The following is a 21,498-nucleotide window of genomic DNA, read 5'->3' on the forward strand; positions in this document are numbered from 1 at the left end:
AATGATTTGATAATTGAAGTGAATATTCAGTCAAGTTATTATATGAAGACTCTCACCTGCTTTGGTAAATAAGCTCCTGTAGAAATCCACAGCCTGAAAAACATCCAGAACAAACAGGTCAATGGGACTTGCTTGCATGGTCAGAGGTTTATTAAAATGAATAAGATGCGCTAACAATCAGGCATTAAAGTAAGCAACCCTTGTGCATTTCGCATGCTAGGTGCTTGCTCGGGTCATTTGCAGCTTACCATCCATCTTTCTGTGCAGAGCTGGGAGGCAAGACATCTGAATTCATGGCTCTTTGCCACATGTGTCCCATTGGCTAGATTTCCCTTTGCTATCTGTCCCATAGCAGGAAGTGAGAGCAAGTCCCTCCACAATAAGGGAAATCCCTGTCCCAGGATGTAATTTTTTAATTTGTGGTTTTGTACATTTAAAGGAAATTCTTTGTTGTATTTACAATGGTGCTTCATCATACCAGCCTGAAGGTTTAAAGCAGTTGTAAACCGCTGGACTTTTTTTAAAATTTTTATTTATTTTTATGTATTTTTTTTGCCCCGCAAGGTAAAGCCACAATGTGCTAGTATGCATCACATACTAGCACATTATGTTAAACGTGCCTTAAAACGAAGCCTTCCCATGCCAAGATGTCAGAGTGCCCCCATTGGGGGGGCACTACTCCTATTCCTGGGACAGATCATCTGGTATTTTCTTTCACTTTTACTCTCTGCGATCAGTCACAAAGATAAATGGAGAGGGTGAATCTACTTCATGGGCACTTTCAAAGGGTCCGAAGTGCTTAAAATTGCCTGTGAGTGAATTCCTTGATGTAAGTAGTAGTATCAAGTAAGATTCCAATTGATAGTATAGATTGGTTACTGTATGGGCATCTGAAGAACATGTACAATTGGATTTGAGCCTTTAAGAGAGCACAGTATACAACAAGCTTTTATAAAACATTTGAAAAGCTTTCACCAAGTCTTAAGTACAGTGCCTTGCAAAGGTATTCACCCCCCTTGGCTTTTTACCTATTTTGTTACATTACAGCCTTTTGTTCAATGTTTTTATTAATCAGAATTATATGTGATGGATCAGAACACAATAGTGTAAGTTGGTGAAGTAAAATTAGAAAAATATATATATAACTATTTTTCAGAAATAAAAAAACTGATGATTGGCATGTGCGTATGTATTCACCCCCTTTGTTATGAAGACCATAAAAAGCTCTGGTGCAACCAATTACCTTCAGAAGTCACATAATTAGTGAAATGATGTCCACCTGTGTGCAATCTAAGTGTCACATGATCTGTCATTACATATATCGCCTCTGGGCTGCATTGCAGTGGAAATTGGGTCCAAATAAACAATTGTATTCTATATATGCCATTGCAGTGACTGGCTTTTCCAGTGTGAAAATAAGCCATTTTACTGCAGTAGAGTGAATGAGCCACTGCAGTGTTAATAAAGAGCAGAGTAAATGGCTGGGCTGCAGAGAATGTGCAAGGTGAATGATGGTCACAGGGTAGTTCCAGAATAGAAAAAGCTAAAAGGTAAGCTGTAATGGAAAGGGTGCCTGTAGCATATCCAGCGCTGAGATTCCGAGGCTGTGGTGAGGTTTGCTGTGGGGAGAGCAGAGATCATAAGAAAAACAGAAGAGATAAGGTGAATGAGGAGATGGGCAGGAAGATTGGTGTAAGGAGAGTCTAATTGCAGGATTGTACTGGGAGAAATGAGCAGACAGAGGGATGGGGAATGAAGGAGGTGAAATGATCAGAGAAGTAAAGTAACTTATCTTAAACACTGGGAAGGAGAGCAAGACATGCAGTTAACATAGTTGAAGTGGCTAGAACAGAGGAGGAGAAGAATAACAGCCACTTCAGTCTGCCAGGCAGGAGAATCATCTGATGCTCCCAGCACCCCCTTTTCACACAAATAAACACTGCGCTCAGGATAAGTGCCCTATCTGCCCACCCCTTGTACCGGCACTGCATATTACTAAAGTTGAACTTGGCCTTTAAGTAGGCAAATTAGTCATATAGTTATTGTCAAGTTACCCAATGTATACTGAAGCTACTAAATCTGGTCTGGGCATGTAAGCTTCAATGATTTCTAGTCGTCTACTCTGTATGTAGTATTTAAAATGTAACCTAACACTTATTTTATATTGTTTTCCAGCATCCCACTTTGCCCACTACTTTAGCCCAACAATGGTGGCCAGTAACCCCACCAGGGCACTTATGCTGGTGGTGGCTGTTCTTCTGGCTTACTGGTTTGCCTCTCTGTTCCTGGGATTTTTCTTCTACATCCTGCATGTGATATTTGGACGATTCTTCTGGCTGGTTCGAGTCTCCCTTTTTGGACTGTCCTGTGTGTATATCCTGCAGAAATATGAAGGAGAACCAGAGCATGCCATGTTGCCTCTTTGTTTTGTTGTGGCCATCTATTTCATGACTGGACCTGTCGGCCTTTATTGGAGAAGGAACAGTAATAACAACCTGGAAGAAAAAATTGATCACTTGGACAACCAAATAAGGTTGTTGAATATCCGTCTTGGAAGGGTCATAGAAAGTCTGGATAGAGCCAACGACCAATGATCTCCATGAGTTCCTCAGCCTACACCAGCTCCTTTTAGCACATAAACCACTCCTGTTTAGAAACAAATTCTTTGAAGTAATTTCTTGCAAAGAAAAATGCGTAATGTAAACTTGATTGGCCATGTGACAACCTCGGTGCCCATATTTTTTAAAAAACCATTTGGTTTAGCTTTAAATAAAACAAACAAAAACAAGTTAGTATTACAGGTTCTTAGTGCTGAAAGTTTACTAAGATTTTCATAATCCTTACAGTTTGTTTTGTTCTGACTTTTTTTGTAAGTCTTATTTGTCCTGAGGTAGCGATATTTGGCTCATTGTGTTCTCACCCAAACAGGTAACATGTGTAAGGTCACTCAGACAAACCTGATCACATGAGCTGCAAGCACAATAGAAGTAGGATTTTTTGTTTTCCTATTTTGGTTTACATGATCTTCAGTTTATGTGCATTTACATGCCTGTAAATTAGTTAACATTAGTTTTGCATAAATGCATGTGAACATGCAATTTACATACACTTAAAAGCCCTCAATGACATGGGCGCTGTGGCCATTTGTTCATGCTGTAACCACTGTCTGCATTCTTTAACCGCTCACATGCCCATACACACCTGTCAAATTGGGACAAGTGTCAGTGTCCGTACAGCTGCTGCATACATGTTGCGTTACATGGGTTGCCTGCTCATAGTTACATGGGCTCCAGCCACATAAACAAAATGCACACTGTATGGGTCACAGCGCCCATGTGAATGAGGCCCTAACCAGAAAATTGAAAGAAACTAAAGACATTTGTTTTACTTGGTACAACACACATGTTGATACAGTACATATGCTGTTGTACCTAGCAGATTGAAGTTGATAAAGGATAACTGTACTTTTAGTACAGGCATCCATTAACCATGTAAATTGCACATTTCTTAACATTACATTTTGCTACACCGCACAATATTGTAGCTCCTTGCTGGTACTGTAAGTAAGGCATAATGTAGGGTTTCTTGAATGCTATAAGGCCAGCCAAAATTGAATTGTAAATGGAACCTGCTAGGATATACATTTTTGGGGCCTGTCATTGCTGACTTGTTTTTTGAAGTGTCACCCTAATCTTTTTGACTTTGAGTCACCAATCCAGAAGCGTGTGCGTATCCCTTGACTAGACATCTTAACATGTTTGTTCCAGGTCAGCGACTCGCCAAGTAGCATTTGTTGAACTTTTTTGTAACTCTACAAGATTATATAAAAAATACTTTACAATATCCTACCAAGTCTATAAATCATATATAATCCATAAAGTGGGAGCCTTCCACAAGTACAATCCTTCAATCCCCTGTAAATAAAAAATATAATCAGGCGCAACACACTTCATCCGCTATGTTATGTAATATGGGGAATGAAGTGTGTTGAGCCTAAATTCAATTTTAATTAATGGTGTTTGATCAACTCTACAAGATTCCAAAGGTGAGATATTACCAGTAGTTTCCCCTGACTGCTGCAGGGAGTAAAAAGGCAAATGATGGTGTTGCGGTTCTGCAAAGGGTTTACCATAGTGTAAGCTGGAATAAACAAATTATTACATTGTCTAGCTGAAGGATAGGTTCAGGCCTATGGGTGCGGGAATCGCTGCGATTCCCGCACCCACAGCCAAACACATCGACCCTCATGCATGTAAAATCATGGTGCTAGTGCAGGAACAGCAGGGAAATCACATGGTCAAAATGACCATGCGATTTTCATGCGGGCCGCATTTTTTTGAAAAGGGTGCATGTGCCTTTTTCTGTGGGTAACGCAGGCGCAGCAGCTCATTCATGGGCATTGGGTGCCGTGCAATGGGATGCCTCCTGTTAAGCCAATTAGGAAGAAATAGAGACACATATCAGTGGTCTGCAATACTAGCCCTGGAGTCACAAAACATAAGAATGCTGAGGACTATGCAGTCCATTTTATACAGCATTTATATATCCGTGTTGGCTGCATTTGGCATTAAATGATTTTAATATTGGCAAATCTATCTCTGATTGAAATTGTCAACCACTTTTGAATAACTTCTAATCAAGCCAAAGTGATGTAGATGATTATCCTCTATCTCTGCCCCGCCCTGCATACAAATCATGATTTAATATACTTAAACCACTTGCCATACTTACAAATCTGTCACCCTCATTTATTGCATATTCTGCAAAAAGGCGCCCGTGTTGTCCTCGGGAACAAATCATTTGAATCTGATTGGCTGCTAGAGGCAATACAAGCTGTTACATTTCATACATTGAAAAATGAAGACCTGTGTGCAATGACAGCCATATCTATTTTTGTGTATGGATGGGCATTAGGCAAGATGCCTTTTTAAATATACAGCTACTTCAGTGTGTCATTATAAAAACTTCCTTCACAGTCCGTTCTAACTATATTAAATGCTAGAATATTCTTCCACTTGGTTGGAGAAATCTTTTGCAATACAACAATCTTAGATAAAGATAGAAGATCATCACACATTGCATTTATAACAACCGATTATGAGAAACATATTTTGTACCTCTTGCCTAAAACTCCTCCGTTTTTTTTTTTTTTTAGTAGTTCTAAAGAGTTTTACAATACTTTAAGTACCAAAATTGGGCTATTTGAACCCAGCTGGGATGGGATTTCCCTAAAAGTGATAATTAAAAAAAATAAAGTGAATATTATGTGCATCAGTCAAAGCAGCTCACTGCCTAAAGAGTATCTTTAACCTGCTGTCAGTATCTATATGTCTGATTTCTGTAATCTCGAGTTTTAGATATATACATGTTTGGTATAATATTTTTAAAATAATTAGGTGTTTGCTGTTGTGTTTTTATAAATTATTGGATTCCCGCTTGTGCTAAGTGCTTTCTGCACAGTGCTGTGGCCCTTTTTATTGAGTGCATATTTAGTGTATGCATAAATCTCATGTACAGACAATTCTGTGCTGTAGCCACTCTAGTTGTTTGTGCCACACTTTGTAGAAATATTGTTATTTTTTTATGAAAGGATTATGCTGTGTATTTGTTCCTTTTTAATATACTGGTTTAGGATATAGTGGTGAATTGTTTTAGTTTTATAAATTTGAAATTGGTTAAAATAGCAGCTGAATGTTACCAACACTTGTTGCTGCTTAAATCTTTCTCAGGGTTTGATGAGCAGCAATAAATTAGATGTTTTTAATGTTTTATGTAAGTACACTAATGTATTTTGAATTTTTCTTTCCTTCCATGACTACCCAAAGTATTTTTGCAAACCTTGTGAAGAAAGATTAAAGTCCCATTCAAAGAACGCTTCTAGAAGGTACTTTTAAGGGATCATTCACATGGGCACTCAGCACCATGCAGCCTGCAGAGCCATTTGTTTACTGTGTGTTTTTTATTTTTATTATTTTTTTTCTAATGCTGAACTGCATGCAAGCAGACCATATAAAGTGTATGCATACATATTGGCAGCATGGACTTGCCCACACAGCAAAGGTTGACAGTAATGCATGGACAGGTGTACGGACCTGGGTGCACAGACTCTGCGTCCAGGTCTGTGCACTTGTCCCTGCGTACCTGTCAAACTCAACTGTGCAGATAAGTCTGTACAACCGATGTATACCTACTCACTTTGTATAAGCTGTTTGCATGCACTTCAGCGGTAGAAAAAAAAAAAGTAAACAACTGCTTCTGCACGTTGCTTGGGACTGAGTGAATGAGCCCTTAAAGGAAGCAGTTTAACAGTATATGTTGACCTGCCATTCCATACAGACATGTAGCACTGCATAGATAGCAAAGGTGGTATGCTATAGGAACTGGTAGTACTCAATCTGGTAATAATTGAAATCACTCTTTAGTTGATGTGAGTCCTTTGTTCCCAATACTCCATCTAAAAAGTGATCACACCCTGCCCTATTTTCTGCAGGAATAATGCATGTTAAGATATAGTATTGATTGTGTTGCTTAAGCAAAGCAATGATGCCACCTGCTGAACATACTAAGTGGATAGTCTGCTTGATCACTCCAAGCCATAATCTTAAGCAGTGGAATTTTGTTCAACCATCCTCTTCAGCTTTCTGTTAGATGGCTTAAGAGACCTTCTCTTTTATAGAACTAAAAAGGAGATGTTCGAATTCATAGCGCCCCGGGAGGTAAAAAAAAAGAAAAGTGTTAAGCTGGCCATATATGGATTCAAATTTGGCTGGTTCAACACTGTTGCTAAATTGCATTCCATGTATGGGCAGGGAGGTTTTACTCCCTGCTGAAGTCTCCCCACCATAATACGATGGCTTTGGTGAGAAATTCCTCCATCCACCTAGAGCGTGTGGATGGAGGAATAGAGTCCTTCTTTTTTTCTTTTTTTTTTTTTTTTTTTTTTTTTTTTTTTTTCCCCCCCTAACTCCCTGGTTGAACAAAGACTCATCTATGGGCTTCCTTATAGAGGGGAAGTTATCAGTCGGGGCAGCCAGACTCTGGAACATATGTGAAACCAATCGGCTTCTAACCTAACTGAACAAGCTGAAGATGGAAGCTTATTCGTTACTATGCATGGATGTTCATAGCAAGGCCCCGTAGGGTCTTACTGCTTTTCCTTAACTTTTGGAAGTTTGTGTTTTGTCACTGCCACCTTCCCCCTAGTTGACATGAGGAGGTGAGGTCTGTTCAGTATTCAGTGTGACTTTTCAGCCTCCCTGTAACCCAACTGAAGACTAAGGCTAGGCAACAGTGAGATGGTAGAGAGCCAGAGGATGGATTTAATTGATCCTGTAAACCAGCTAAGTAAAATCTGGATTTTCCTAGCCAACTTGTGCGCTCCAATTCCTTCTCACCAAGATGGTCCTCCTGGGTATCGGAATACACCCACTGTCTCCCCCATAAATCCAGACAGTGAGGGAGATTTACTAAAGCTGGTGCAGCTGTACATAATAACCATTCAGCTTTATAGGTTTAAGCCCCCATTCACATCGGACTGATTTGACATATCAAATTGCCACCTATCAACGGCATTGTCCGAATCGGTGCGGCGCCGCACTGATTCGCAAAAGTAGTTCCTGTACTACTTTTATTTATTTTGGGGGCGATTTTCATTAGACATCTGTGCAGGAACTCACACAGATGTCTCTAAAATCGCTCCCCAAGTCAGACTATAAAGCGGGATTGAAATAGTGCAAGTTCAGCTGAACTCACACTATTTCAAACCTGCCTTCAGTGTGAACCCAGACTTGTTATCAAAGCCTAAAGACTCGTACACAAGGTACAAGTGTTAACCGAGCATCTGATTTTTGTCAAAAGGGCATGTGCTGGGATCTTGTCTTGCATGCTAACGTTACACAAATTGTCGCTCCACAAACACGAACGTAGTGACTTGCTACGAGTAATTTCAGCTCTTGAGCTCCAAGCTTCGGGCCCCTTCCGCCAATTTCTTGTTTGGTGAGCATTGATTCTGAGAATGCGTATTTTGTACTTTCGACTTTTTGTGATGGATTTGTGTACTGACAATCTGAAAATCTGACGTGGAGCTGTCGTTTGACAAAAATTTACTAGCCTGTCATCCAACATTTGTGGGCCGAAAATTGGAAAACAATTGTTGAAGGGAGCGTACTAACAGTAAGCACTTCGGACAACAGCCTGTCAAACAACAATACCCTTCTGATTTTCGTACCGTGTGTATGAGGTTTGAGTCTGGCCATACATTGTACCATTTTCTTCAACTTTCCTTTTTAGATTTATCAAAACCATATAATATGAGGTCAAACCTAAACAATTTAAATTTTGTATGTAATCAGGCAGGTCCTTGTACTACATAGTTGTATGGCCAGTTTTACTAAACAAGCTGAAGTGCAATTGGTTACTATGCACAGCTGCACCAGGTTTAGTAAATCTCCCCTATTCAGTCTAACATGCATGTCATGGAAAGATTTTTTTTATTTTTTTGCACATGAAAGATTTTTGTAGGTACCACTTTTAAATGTATTTTTTTCACGAGTTTGGTTTATAGAGCTTGTGGAAATGTGTGGTGGCTTCCAGATAAAAGCTGCTTGTGCCATTGACTTACAGTTCTATGTAGTTTTAGCTGACTAATGCTGTGGATAAAGTCTGAAGATCACGATTACTGCTACTCTGTATGGATTATAAGAGTTGCTTAGCAACTGCATTAGAACACTGCTGTCAATAAAAAGCCATTTTGTACAAATATTAAGTAACATTACAAGGTTTTTCTTTATAGTTGTGTAGAGGGGTATACAATACAGTGTATTGCTTCTAAGACCAGCTTCTAACCTATCTACCTAATCTCTAAATTACCAAAGCCACGGGGTTTAGAGTTCCCATTCTACAGTCTGAATTAATATATACAATCTTTTGTAAAGCAAAAATAAAAAAACTTGCATGCTATGAGTAAACATGTGTACAGCATTAATCTAGCCTTGCTGCAGTTACCAAATTAAATCTTGTGGCGGGTTTTTTTTTTTTAATCTTTTTTTTTTTTTCCCTGCTGTAAAGGTGTATCCCACTTGTCAAAGTTCTGTATGTTTAGTAGAGATTTTTAAGGGCAGTCTAAACAGATGTTTTAAATAACACGGAGAACACTTCATGAGCATACTGTATATACTGTTTTGTACAGGGCATTTGTGAGTCTACAGTTTAATTTTGTTAATGAAGGCAAGGTTCATGGAAAGAGACCTGTTATGAAAGATACAAAGGCTGCCTTTTTACATTTATTCTTCTGAAGATGGTAGTTCTCTGGCTGTCATGACTTTTGAGTCGTTGATTTGGAACCAGGGTGGAAATGGTTTTCTATCAGGTGTAGTGGTTATTAGGTGGGAAAGATCCACTGTACTGGTAAGCATAAGCCTGTGGTCGTGTGTAAAAGGCAAAACCTTTTTTTTTCTTTTAGGTTTGGATTGAGTACAAACTAATTAGACCGGGGTAGGTAACCTGGGGCCCTCCAGCTGTTACAGAACTACAAGTCCCATCATGCCTCTGGGAGAAATTGTAACTGCCAGCTTTGCAATGCTTCATGGGAAATGTAGCTTCGCAACAGCTGGAGGGCCCCAGGTTGCCTACCCCGGAATTGGACCCTCTGCCAAGTTTTTTTAATTGTGGCCTGTGTCCCCACTGAGTAGGGTTGGCCTACTGTTTATTCTGGTGACCATCGTCCCTGAGACAGAAAGGAAGGAGAAATGCTACATTTTAGAGTTGATATAAGAGTAAAAAGTGAGGAATTCTTCCAATGATGACACCAATATCAGGAACATCTGACTAGATGGGGAAACTCTCCTTTTTAAGTAGATTTCTGTTTCATCCCAAAGGCAGGAAGTGAAAGTCAACCTAATGTAATTTGGACAATAATCCACTCTGGTGAAAATGTAATCTTGCTACACCTCTGTTAGAGTAAAGAAAAGCACAACATTCATTATTTTTGTCAATAACCATTTTATGTATGGGTGTAAAATAAACTTGCATTGCTGTGATGTTTTCTGTGTCCTTAAAGTGGATGTAAACCCGAATATTATAATATTTTTTTTATGTCATAATCTAGAGTATAAGTTTTCCTATCATTTGAGCCCAGTCTTGCCACAAAGTTAATCCAGCTCTGAGCAATCCTCTTATTGTTCAGTGAGATAAAACTTGACAAACTGAGAAACTGTCAAATCCTCCCCCTTGCTGTGAGTGACAGGTGATTTACATATCTTGTGTACTAGTCTAAGACATGCATTATTTTTAATTCCTACCCCCATCTCCTTTCTTCAGCAGCTCTGCAAAGATTGGCTGTTCTACACCTCACCATGATTTGGCATGCTGAAGTCATGTGGTTACTTTCCTGTCTTTTCACTGGATGTTAGAGATCATAGCAGAAGTTCAGTGTAACAAATGCACAGGAGAAAATGCATATTGACAAGGGGAGTGTAGAGGTGGGCGGGGAGTCTGATATCACGACTCCACCCACCAAGCTCCAGACAACAGACCCACCCACAGAATCTGCAGTTTTTCAGCTCTCATAACAGACAGAGGGGAGACATTTGACAGGTGAAGATGCATGCAGGAGGCATGTATATCCTTATAGATAACCCCTGTGGCAGTAGTTTAGAAAGGATGACATTGGGTTTACATCCACTTTAAAGGAGAAATTGGGCCAAAGCTCTATTGGCCCTGCTTCTCCTGGGGATCACAGGAGTGCACTTTGTTCTGCACTCCTGAGAGCTGTATTCAGCCTCTGGAGAGATCCTGAGCCCAACCGCTTCCTCCCCCTCCACAGCCCAGTGATCCAGTCAGTGCTGGAAGAGCAGAGAGCCGGTGACTAACAGTCACCGGCTCTCTGGTCACTGAAGACTGAGAACTAAGCAATCAGTGGTCTTTGATCACTTAGCTCTGTGTAGAGGCAGCGGGGGACAGATACTGCATCCACCTAGGTATGTATGTTGTGTAGTTTTTATTTATTTCTATTTTTTTTCCCATACCCTACACTTCTTTTATTTCATGGAGGGGTTCCCACCACCTAAATTGCAGCTGGATTATTCATGAGGCGCAGCAATTCCTTTTAGGTCCCATGTAACACAACATTGTTTCAGCTATTTGTCCTTTTACAAAAGACTTTGTTTTTTGTTTTTCATTTCATGGTTAGAGTAAGGGAGGTTTTTAACCCCTGTTGGTTTTTTTTTTGCCATCTGGGTTCCATAGATTCCCTTAACTTCCTGTTCCATAGACCACTCAAAACCTGGGGTTTCCTTTTGCTTTGCTTTCCACTATAATGGTAAAGGGGACAAATGGAGAGTGTGAATCTCCCTAACGAGGACGCAGACCACAATAAAAATGTGGACAGGTGTTTGTAATTCCTCTTCATTCGATCTAAAACTTTAAAAAAAAAAGTTTTACCTTTTCAGTTATACTCTTAGTTTGCCTAGTTGTTCATATCAACCAGACAGATATTTCCTTTTATTCCTAGGTATTGTGCTAGAAATGGGAACATTTGGTTGCTAAAACATTTATCCAGAGGTCCAAAGTGTGTGGTTAGTGAGTGCATTCTCTTCAGTAAGCTCAGGGAAATGAATATTGCTTCTAGTTTTTGTGGTGTTATTAGTAAATATTCTATAGCATCTATAGTGCAGAAGTAGTAAGTCTTTACTGTAACAAATGTGAATTTTTTTCGTCCCACTGGAGTGAGTTATCATCTAATAGTTCATGTATTGAAGGTGGAAAAGCTGCTCTTCAGGCTTAAATTTGGAGATGGGTAGAATAGACCTCTGTAATACCTTTCTAAGTGTGCTGTATTACTTACATAGGCCATACTTTACTGTTAGTGCCTTTAGTGAGCTTTGCTGTCTTATGTATATGGTTAGGTGCAAACCCATGTGAAAATATCTTAGTTACTGGACAGTAAGCATTCCTTTGTAGTTTTAGTTTTTTGCTGTTTTTGAATACAATAAAAAAGATAATATGGATATGTAGTCATTACAAACCATTTTATAGTGTTGATGCTGCTTTCAGTGTGATTCCAGATACTTAGAAAATTTAAAAACGTTTTGTTTTCTTCACTAACCTGTACAAAAATATTGGTATGCTAGTACCTAAGAATTTGGTAGTGATGGGATTTATTTTGTTGTGTTCTGCTGTTTCTTTAAAAGGTAAAATATAGTTCTGAAAAGTCAAGTTTGTTCTCTATAGGTGATAATACATTGTGTTATATTTGATGTGTTTCTACATGGAGAGTATGTAGAGGGAATTTATCCAAACACTGGAATAGGTATTTATGTGTGTGTTTTTATTGGCGAATATATGGTATGGGTAAACTAGCTTAGGACAGCTAAACTTACGGGGTACACAGATGATTTTTGATAGTAATCATCGCCCGTGAGCACACAGCACTCTAATCTGCACAGCTCGATCCTAAATAGACGGTCTGTGTAATCAGTCGTGAGCTTATTAGTAGCTTAATCACGCTGCTAAAAATCCTCTGCATGTGCCTGCTGTAGTTGTCCATGGCAAAGATATTTTGGTTGTAGACTTTATTTAGCTTGCTTAAAATGACTATTTTTAGTTAAGAAAAATTAAATTTAGGCATGGGCCAAAAAAATAGTGCTCTCCCTTTTTAAGGTCATATTAAACCTAAAAGCAAACATATTGCAGTTTACCAATCCTTTTTAGATGTGATGGCTGCATTAGTGTGTGTGTTGTGTGTGGTGTTTTTTTTTTTTTTTTTTTTTTTTGTGTATACCTGGTGATCCTGCAGGTCTGTCGGATGAAGCAGTTCGAGGGTTAAGAGAAACCATTTACCACTGACAGGGGTGCCTATAATTATGAGCTTTTATTTATGTAAACCATTGAGCAACACAGATTGAGCACCCATGATGTACACCCTTTATCCCAAAAGAAACAAAAATGTTGCTGTAACTGCCTTTAAAGAGTTGTTTGGCTTCAATTTGTTATTGTATCTAAATCTGCCAGTACATCTAAATCTTCCCTTACCCCCAGACTAACAATGTTGCTGTCCAAAGGAGTCTTTCACTTCTTTACTCAGGGTAAAGGCACTCTAATACAGATGGTGTGTTACTGGCCAGATCACCAGGTAAAAAAGGGGAAAAAAACTAAAAAAATGAATGCAGTCACCACATCTTACTGGTAAGCTGCAATATATTATGTTTTGGGTTAATACGGCTTTAACGTCTCCACATGCCTGACACAATACAAATGCATTCTGGAAGCATCTTTACAAACTTGCAAGTTCAATGGTGTGGATTCTGAACATATTCCTTTAATTTCTATCCTGCAGCACATCAGTAAGGTGCTGTATAGCTGCTTCCGTTGCTGCCTTTTCACTATGCTGTTTTGCTGTTCCCCGAGTTAAACAGTACAGCCATATTTCGTATTTTAATGCTTTTGAAGTGAAGATGTGTTTGTGTTGTGTGGTTGTTTTTTTTTTTTTTTTTTTTTTTTTATGATCTAAAGTCATATTTGATGTTAATACTCCAGCTGTAAAGAGTAATGCACTGATTCTGCAAGATTGTGAACCTTCACTGTGTTTATTGTACTTTTGAATTCGGTTTTCTGTTACACATGCTCCCTACAGTCTAGTGGAATGTGTGTGTGTGTGTGTGTGTATTCCTCTGTTTTTAATACCTGCGTTTTGGAAATCATAGATTATGAAGTGGTGATTATGGTTTTTTTTTTTTTTTTTTTTTTTTTTTTTTTTTTACTACTTTTGCGTAATTATAAATCTGGCTTATTGCCCAGTATTAGTAATATATGAATATTGTTTAGCATACAGCAGATAAGGCAAAATTGTTGTAGTATTCAAATAGTAATGAAAGATGTGACCATTTTATATGTATGTATGTGTGTACAATGTAATTTTGTTTCTGCAAAAAAGTCATTGGCCAAATTTTTGTGTGTGTTTGTTTTTTTTTTGTTTTTTTTTGTTTTGTTTTTTAAATCTCATGTGATGCTTTTTTATTATTTTAAGACCTTTTATCCTATTCTTTTGTGCTAGGAAATGTAAAACTGCTGGTGCCTATACTATGTCTAAGAATAGTCTGTAAAGGGATCATGTTTAATGCCTAACTTTCTCTAGTGGGTTGTGAGTAAAACCTTTTTTCTTTGGGCGCCACAGGTATCTTCTGGGTGTGTAGGGGGAGGGGGGGTTGATTACCTGCTTCACCTGCTGGGGGCACTCTGTTCTCTTCTCTCTGCAATGTCCCTAAAGGACACATGGATGATCTAGTGCCTGTAGCTCTTTAGGACCTGTGTTAATGGGCTTTTGGGTGTGAATGTTTGAGATCTTTCAGAATTCATTGACTGATGCACTTTTCCAAGCAGATTTGTATCCCCAAAGACTTGTATGGGAATGCAAAACCTGTCTGAATCTAACTAAAGCCCTATGACACAGATCCTAAATGAATGCAGATTTGGCTCAGACTGCTAGGATATTATATCTCCTCAAACATGTTCTTTTACAGGCATTTGGTGTATCCTTCTTCCCTTTTTTTTTTTTTTTTTTTTTTTTTTTTTTTTTTGTAGTGATGGTTTTCACTAATATTTGTGTTCATTGTGGCGACTAGATTGATGAAATAGACCAAAATGTATTGGGCAGATTTATGATATCAATGCCTTGTGTAATCAGTATTACTGTCTCATATTTTGATATGGATAATGGTTTATAACTACCATTTTACATAATGTGTATAGGGTTTCCTTTGCTTTTTAGTAAGGCACTTCCTTTGTCAGTAAAAGATCTACTTTTAATTTTGTTGCATATGATCGCTATAATTTTGCCATAACCTAGATCTCTATCGTGTACAGTTGTACACAAAGTAGTTTCGATTCATAGTGATCACAGGGTAAATCTGTGGGAAAACAATTGTATAATGTCTGAATAGTTCTATACCTTTTAAAGTTTATTAGCTGTATGTTCTACTGTAATCTAAAGTGGACTCCTGCTTGCAGACTGTCTTTTGTGTAATGGCACAGAGCCCCCAACTTCTGAAGGGCCAACATTTAAAAAAAAAAAAAAAAAAAAAACACTTGGATACAGTGCAGGATCCTGGCTGTATTATATGAATAGATGGCCTTAATCTGGCCATAGACATGCCCACACGTATCTGACCTCCCAAAAGATCATGACCTTGCACAGTGATGTCCCAGCATGCATATTCGTGTGATTACTACTAGTGGCAGATTATAGTTTTATTAGAATAATACAATTCAGCTTGTTTAGCAAACAACTAGAGCACTGACCAGTCAGTTTGAGAGGAAGTTAATGTCAAAGTTTTTATTTTAAAATATTCTGTACCATATGGGATCTCTTGTCAAGTAGGGTAATAAAAGACTGCTTTACTATAAATGTTTAACATTATTCTGCAGTAATCTAATAATCATTGGTATCGGACAGAACAATAGGAAATACAGTACTCTTGGTTACAAAATCAGTGGTATTTTTTTTTTTTTTAAAAACATCGGGCTTCTTCCATATAAGCATCTAAACCCTTGTCTAAATTGCGGCATATTTCCCCACCTGAGAAGCCCATGTGCTGCCTCCAACTGTCCATAGATGTGAATGTACACCTTTTTGTGTGTGAGATAGATAGATAGATAGATAGATATATATATATATATATATATATATATATATATATATATATGCACCTGTACTTCCAGAGAGGGGGAAATAAGCCAGAAATTTTGACTGCACTGGCTTGGACGTCTCTGGAGCCTAAAACTTTAAATCCTTGGTTGGTAAGAGAAAGCACTACTGATGGTTAGAGTAATCTGTGTATGTGTGACTCTACTATATGTCTATCACATCTGCATCCAGTCACTGCAAATCAGCAACATATACTTCTGAATGCGTTATCAGCTTAAAGAGAATCCATCACCAATGAGCTTTTGAAAATCTAAATCTCCACTTTAGGGCCTCATGCACACTAGGTGTCAAAAACAACGGTTTTAAGGGCCTTTTGCCTCTAAACGCCTCTGTGTTGGCCTGCGTCCATGCACACATGGTATTTAGAGGCAGAAAAAGAAAACCCAGGGCCAGTACATTCAGGAGAGGAGCATTTTGCCACAAAAAAAACACCTAACACGTCTAAATGTGCTTAGGAGCCAAGTGTGTAGTGCATGAGAATTCATTCATTTCACTTGCAAGCATTATTTTTGGCCATTAAAACAAATCAATGCCAGAATGCATGACTCGTATGAAACGTGGCTTTAGGCATATTTTTAATGCTGCTTTCTCTTGCCAAGAGAACGACGGCAAGAGTTGCAGTGTGCATGAGGCCTCACGCCTCATGAACACAGGATGGGTTTTTTTTTTTTTTTTTCTCCCCTAAACTTATTTGCTCCGGGGTACGAAAGCAGTGTAAGCACCGTGCTTAAGCCCAGGTTCACAATAACAGTGGGATTGTAATTGTGTAAGTTCAGCTGAACTCGAACGATTTCATACCCGCATGTCAGTCCGACTTCGGGGGCGATTTCAGAGACCTCTGTGTGGGTTTCTGCACAGATGTCTATTGAAATCGCACCTCGAAGTCGTCAAAAGTAGTACGGAAACTACTTTTGGGAATCGATTCGGTGCCGCAAAGATGGCGACATTGCCGGCGATAGCCGCCGATTTGACATGTAAAATCGCATCAATGTAAACCTAGGCTAAAATTGCGATCTGCAAGCGCGTTTAGGCTTGTTCAGGTGCGTCAAGAATTTGGAAATGTATTTATTCTGGCCATTGGAATGAATGACACTCAAGCGCTAAATGCGCCCAGCGTTTAGGTGCATCTAGTGTGTGGTGTGTGTTTTTATTTTTTGGGTTTTTTTTTTTTTTTCTGCCTTTTTAAATGCCTAAGTGTGCTTTCTACTTGACATGCATTTTATTTGCAGCAAAGATGAAAGTTTTGCTGCATCAAACAGACAAGTGTGACTGGGCCCTTAAAGAGAAACACCTGGTAAATGACTGAATACACATTTGAAGTATATTATGTCGTCTTGCATGCAGAAGTCAAGCTGTTACATAATTTTGTAATACATTTAAAGAAAACTTGTATTGCGACAATACCTGGGCTGGCATTTTTGACTTCATCTTTTTGAAATGGTTAGTTGCCTGGCTCATTCGGGCTACAATACTAACTGACCCAGAGCAAGCATGCAGATCAGGTGTTCTGACCTTCCCCTGAGTTCCTAAGCGCTCTCCTTGTTTCTGGTCAGCTCCTCAATTTACTGGAGTCCGAGGCGGACAAGCAGCAGGTCTATTTAGGAGGTCTTCAGTATCAATCTCCTTATTTCTCTCAGTACATATTTTTGTTAACTACATGCTCCACCCAGAACCGACTGCTCTTTTTGAGTTGACAAATTTAATTGTTGAACGATACATTTTGAATCAGGCCTGGCACAACCAGTTGGTATTGGTACAGCCCTGAAATATATTCATAAGAGAAAAAAATCCTGCCTTAGTTCACCCAAAATAAAATACACTTTGGGTGCAGGAAATGCTACTAGAATCTAGAACGTAATGTAATGGCTCCAGATATGTTTGGATGGCACCTTAGTCTGTCCTTTACATTGTTGTTCTTGGGAGTAATTTTGCTGTATTTTTACTACCTAAATACTGTGAGTTATTGGTGGTTACTGCAAATAAAAATATATTTGTGTATGTTGTTACACTTATGGCTAATAAGAGTATTTAGTAAAATATTGCCATATTCCTGCATGCACATTGTTGAAAACTGTTTTTTTTTTTTTTTAAACTTCTAGTTACATAGATCTATTTGATATGACCACATGCTGTTTGTGATTTATTCTTTGGTAAAATAATTTATTGTGTTTTCATTGTACAAGATACACCAAGACCACATCATGTTTACTTTTTATCAATCAACTTGCTGTGGTTGGATACTTTACAATAAAAGATGGTATTGATAATGTAATGGTGTCCTTTGTTTTCTCTTTTCCTGTAGCTGGAAGAGCTCGGGAGAAGATCCTGTACTAACGATCTGAAGTTTGTACAACAATCTTCTCCGCTGAGCTATTGTATTCTAACAAATGGCTGGCTTCTGTGGGACCAGCTGCCATACACATGGGCCTAATGTCGGCTGTTTTCTATTGAACCGGCCAATGCTGCCCAACATTTGACCCGTGTACTGCCCTTAAATCCCTAATTTAGTTTTGGTGGGTCTGGGGCAGCTGTCCTTGTGACTACTGTTTGATGCAGTCCTGATAAGATTAGGTTATTTGCCATGTAAATTTTATATTTATTTGCTTGTGTATTAACCACTTCATGCAAACTGCTGTACCTGTACGTCGGTATTTTGATGCTAAATACCATTGTTATGGCAGCAGCTGTCTGCCATAACCCCTGTATTTCCGGGAACGGCGTGCATTTCTCTTTAAGATATAAAAGTGGATTAACCGCAATATCACTTTTATCGGTGGCGGGCGAGGTGCCCCTGCCACTGCGCTCTGGTCGTCTCGCTGCTTACCGGAGCCGTCAGCGGTGGAGACTATTGCGTCCATTCCTCTCACTGCCTGGCTGCTGAATGAGGGGAAGATGGCCCCCGCTCGGCTCCTTAGCATTGGAGGGCAGAAGGGATGTCAAACGTCATTTCCGCCCAATGCTCTTAAAGGAGAATTTTTTTTTTTTCTTATTGCATTTTAGTGTAAATTGGGTCTTTTTGACCACAGATCTCATATTTAAGAGGTCCTGTCATGCTGGGTTTTTTTTTTTTTTTTCTATTACAAGGGGTGTTTACAATCTTGGTGTGGTCAGATGCTTTGAGGGCAGAGGAGAGATCTAGGGTCTAATAGGCCCCAATTTTTTTTTTTTAAAGAGTACCTGTCACTACCTATTGCTATCTTAGGGGATATTTACATTCCCTGAGATAATAAAAAAATGATTAAAAAAAAAGAAAAGGAACAGTTTAAAAATATAATAAAAAAGCAAAATAAATAATTAAAAAAAAAAAAAAAAAAAAAAAAAAAAGCACCCCTACTACTACGAACGCAAGCGTCGGTCTGGTGTCTTATGTAAACAGCAATTACACCATGCATGTGAGGTATCACTGCGAAGGTCAGATCGAGGGCAGTAATTTTAGCAGTAGACCTCCTCTGTAAAATGGAAACCTGTAAAGGCTTTTAAAAATGTATGTAGTTTGTCGCTGCTGCACATTTTGTGCGCAATTTTTAAAGCATGTCATGTTTGGTATCCATGTACTCGGCATAAGATCATCTTTTTTATTTCATCAAACATTTGGGCAATAGTTTGTTTTTTAGTGCATTAAAATTTTAAAAAGTGTTGTTTTTGTTTTTTTTTTGTTTTTTTTTTTTCAAAAAAAATTGCGTTGTGAAAAAATAAAAAATGCAACACCCACCATTTTAATCTGTAGGGCCTTTGCTTTAAATGAATATATAATGTTTGGGGGTTCAAATTTTCTTGCAAAAAAAAATTTTTTTTTTCATGTAAACAAAGTGTCAAAGGGCTTTGTCTTCAAGTGGTTAGAAGAGTGGGTGATGTGTGACATAAGCTTCTAAATGTTCTGCATAAAATGCCAGGACAGTTCAAAACCCCCCTAAATGACCCCTTTTTAGAAAGAAGACACCCCAAGCTATTTGATGAGGGGCATGTTGAGTCCATGGAATATTTTATATTTTGCCACAAGTTGTGGGAAAATTGAAATTTTTTTGGAGCCTAGCCGTGTACAGGACCCCGAAAACCAATCACTGCCTACAGGCTTTCTAAAGGCTTAAAATTGTGTGATTTTACTCCTCACTACCTATCGGTTACAGAGGCCCTGAAATGTCCAGATAGCACAAAATCCCCCAAAATGACAATATTTTGGAAAGTAGACACCCCAAGGTATTTACTTAGAGGCATGGTGAGTATTTTGCAGATCTCATTTATTTTTGAAAACGAAGAAAGAAAAGGAAAATGTGTTTTGGGAAAAAAAAAAAACAATTTTCAAAACTTTGTGACAAAAAGTGAGGTCTGCAAAATACTCAACATGCCTCTCAGCAGATAGCTTGGGGTGTCTAAAAGGCATTCAGCTTCCATGGGGCTCTGGCCAGTGTCGTAGGGAGGCACACCTCTAGCTCTAGAACCAGCGGGGAATGGTCTGAGAGCCCCCTGAGAGCATACTTGATCTCTGACACTGATCGGACAGCAGTGTCAGAACAGAGGCACAGTTCAATGCGGATTAAAGATAGGTGAGTCTTAGAAAAGCAGGAGAATTGCTTTACTCCAGGGTTTTTACTCCTCAATGGATCATACCAGCCCACCTCATCCACCAGTTTTTTCAAAGCTGTGCGTTTATACTCCCCTCCCCTGCCCCGCTGGAGGAGGTTTGTCTAACAAGGGGTCTAGGTAGCTTTTGAAGTCGCCCATGATATACATTGGCACATCTGGGTGTCCCAACTGGTACTCCAGTACCAACTTCAACACCTGATGATTATATGGAGGTGGGATATACACAAAAGCAAATACACACTTAATGGAAAACAAACGGCAGTACAGAATGACATATCTCCCTTCCACAACTACTACACAGTCAAGTTTCTGGTAGTCAAATGACCCATGTATCAAGACACTCACCCCTCGAGAAAACTAGGTGTGAGTGGAGTGATAAATTTTACCTACCCACCTGTAATTCAGGCAAGATAGACGTCAGGCGTGAGGTGTGTCTCGTGCAGAGCACAAATAGCAGGGAGATATTTGCGCATGGCGCAGATACCGTGGCCCTCTTAAGGGGTTCACCCACCCTGCTAACGTTCCAGGACACCACAGGTAATGTAGTCATCATCCCACATATGAAGTAAGAACACCAGGATATTCATTATGCCTTAGGATGCAGCATATCAGGAGACCTTCCCTCCCTCCCCAGTCCCACCAGCAGAGCACCAGTCTGGTTCCGAGCATGCGATTAGAGGCCCAAAGTGTCTCGTATTTGTTAGGTTGAATTCTCCGTACCGCTCAAAAAAAGTAATTCCAAACAAACTTGAACAGCAACGGCACTCCAAACTTAGTGCGTGTATACCAGTGGGTCAGTACATGTATTAGTGTCACAGGCCTACCTTGCCAGGCCCAGGTAATTACATAGACCCATGCGTCAAGCTGGTTGTAACTGGTTATTAAACTAGGAACAGTCAAATTGTAAATAGGACAGCAGGTAAAACATTGCATAGGGGGCCTGCAATCTCTGCAGCCTTCTTTCCACATCCATGAAGCAGGCTCTACGTTTCTGAACATCAGAGGAAAAGTCAGGGTAGAAAGAGATACGTGCTCCATTGAACCTTTTGTTCTGCTTCCCCCTGTCCAGATGCAGTATTCTCTCTCTCTGTAATGCAGCATGCACGCCAGAATGGTGCGTGGAGGGTGCCCAGGTGGTAGGGGTCTCGTGGGGACCCTGTGTGCTCTCTCCACCGCATACAAGGTAGTAAAGGAATCCTTCCCAAAGACTTCCA

The 21,498-nt window shown here is 39.3% G+C and overlaps 1 protein-coding gene across 1 annotated transcript in view; it reads left to right on the forward strand.

Annotated features, from left to right (window-relative positions):
- Positions 1-19,030, forward strand: part of BRI3BP (BRI3 binding protein) — a 32,645-nt gene extending 13,615 nt beyond the window's left edge. Inside the window, exon 3 of the mRNA XM_073627902.1 lies at positions 2,176-19,030. Coding sequence (XP_073484003.1) covers positions 2,176-2,594 — 419 coding nt within the window. The 3' untranslated portion in view covers positions 2,595-19,030. The remainder of the gene's footprint in view (positions 1-2,175) is intronic.
- Positions 19,031-21,498: the final 2,468 nt, after the last annotated feature.

The sequence above is a fragment of the Aquarana catesbeiana genome, linkage group LG01 (assembly GCF_042186555.1).
Source record: "Aquarana catesbeiana isolate 2022-GZ linkage group LG01, ASM4218655v1, whole genome shotgun sequence".
Classification (NCBI taxonomy): Eukaryota; Metazoa; Chordata; class Amphibia; order Anura; family Ranidae; genus Aquarana; species Aquarana catesbeiana.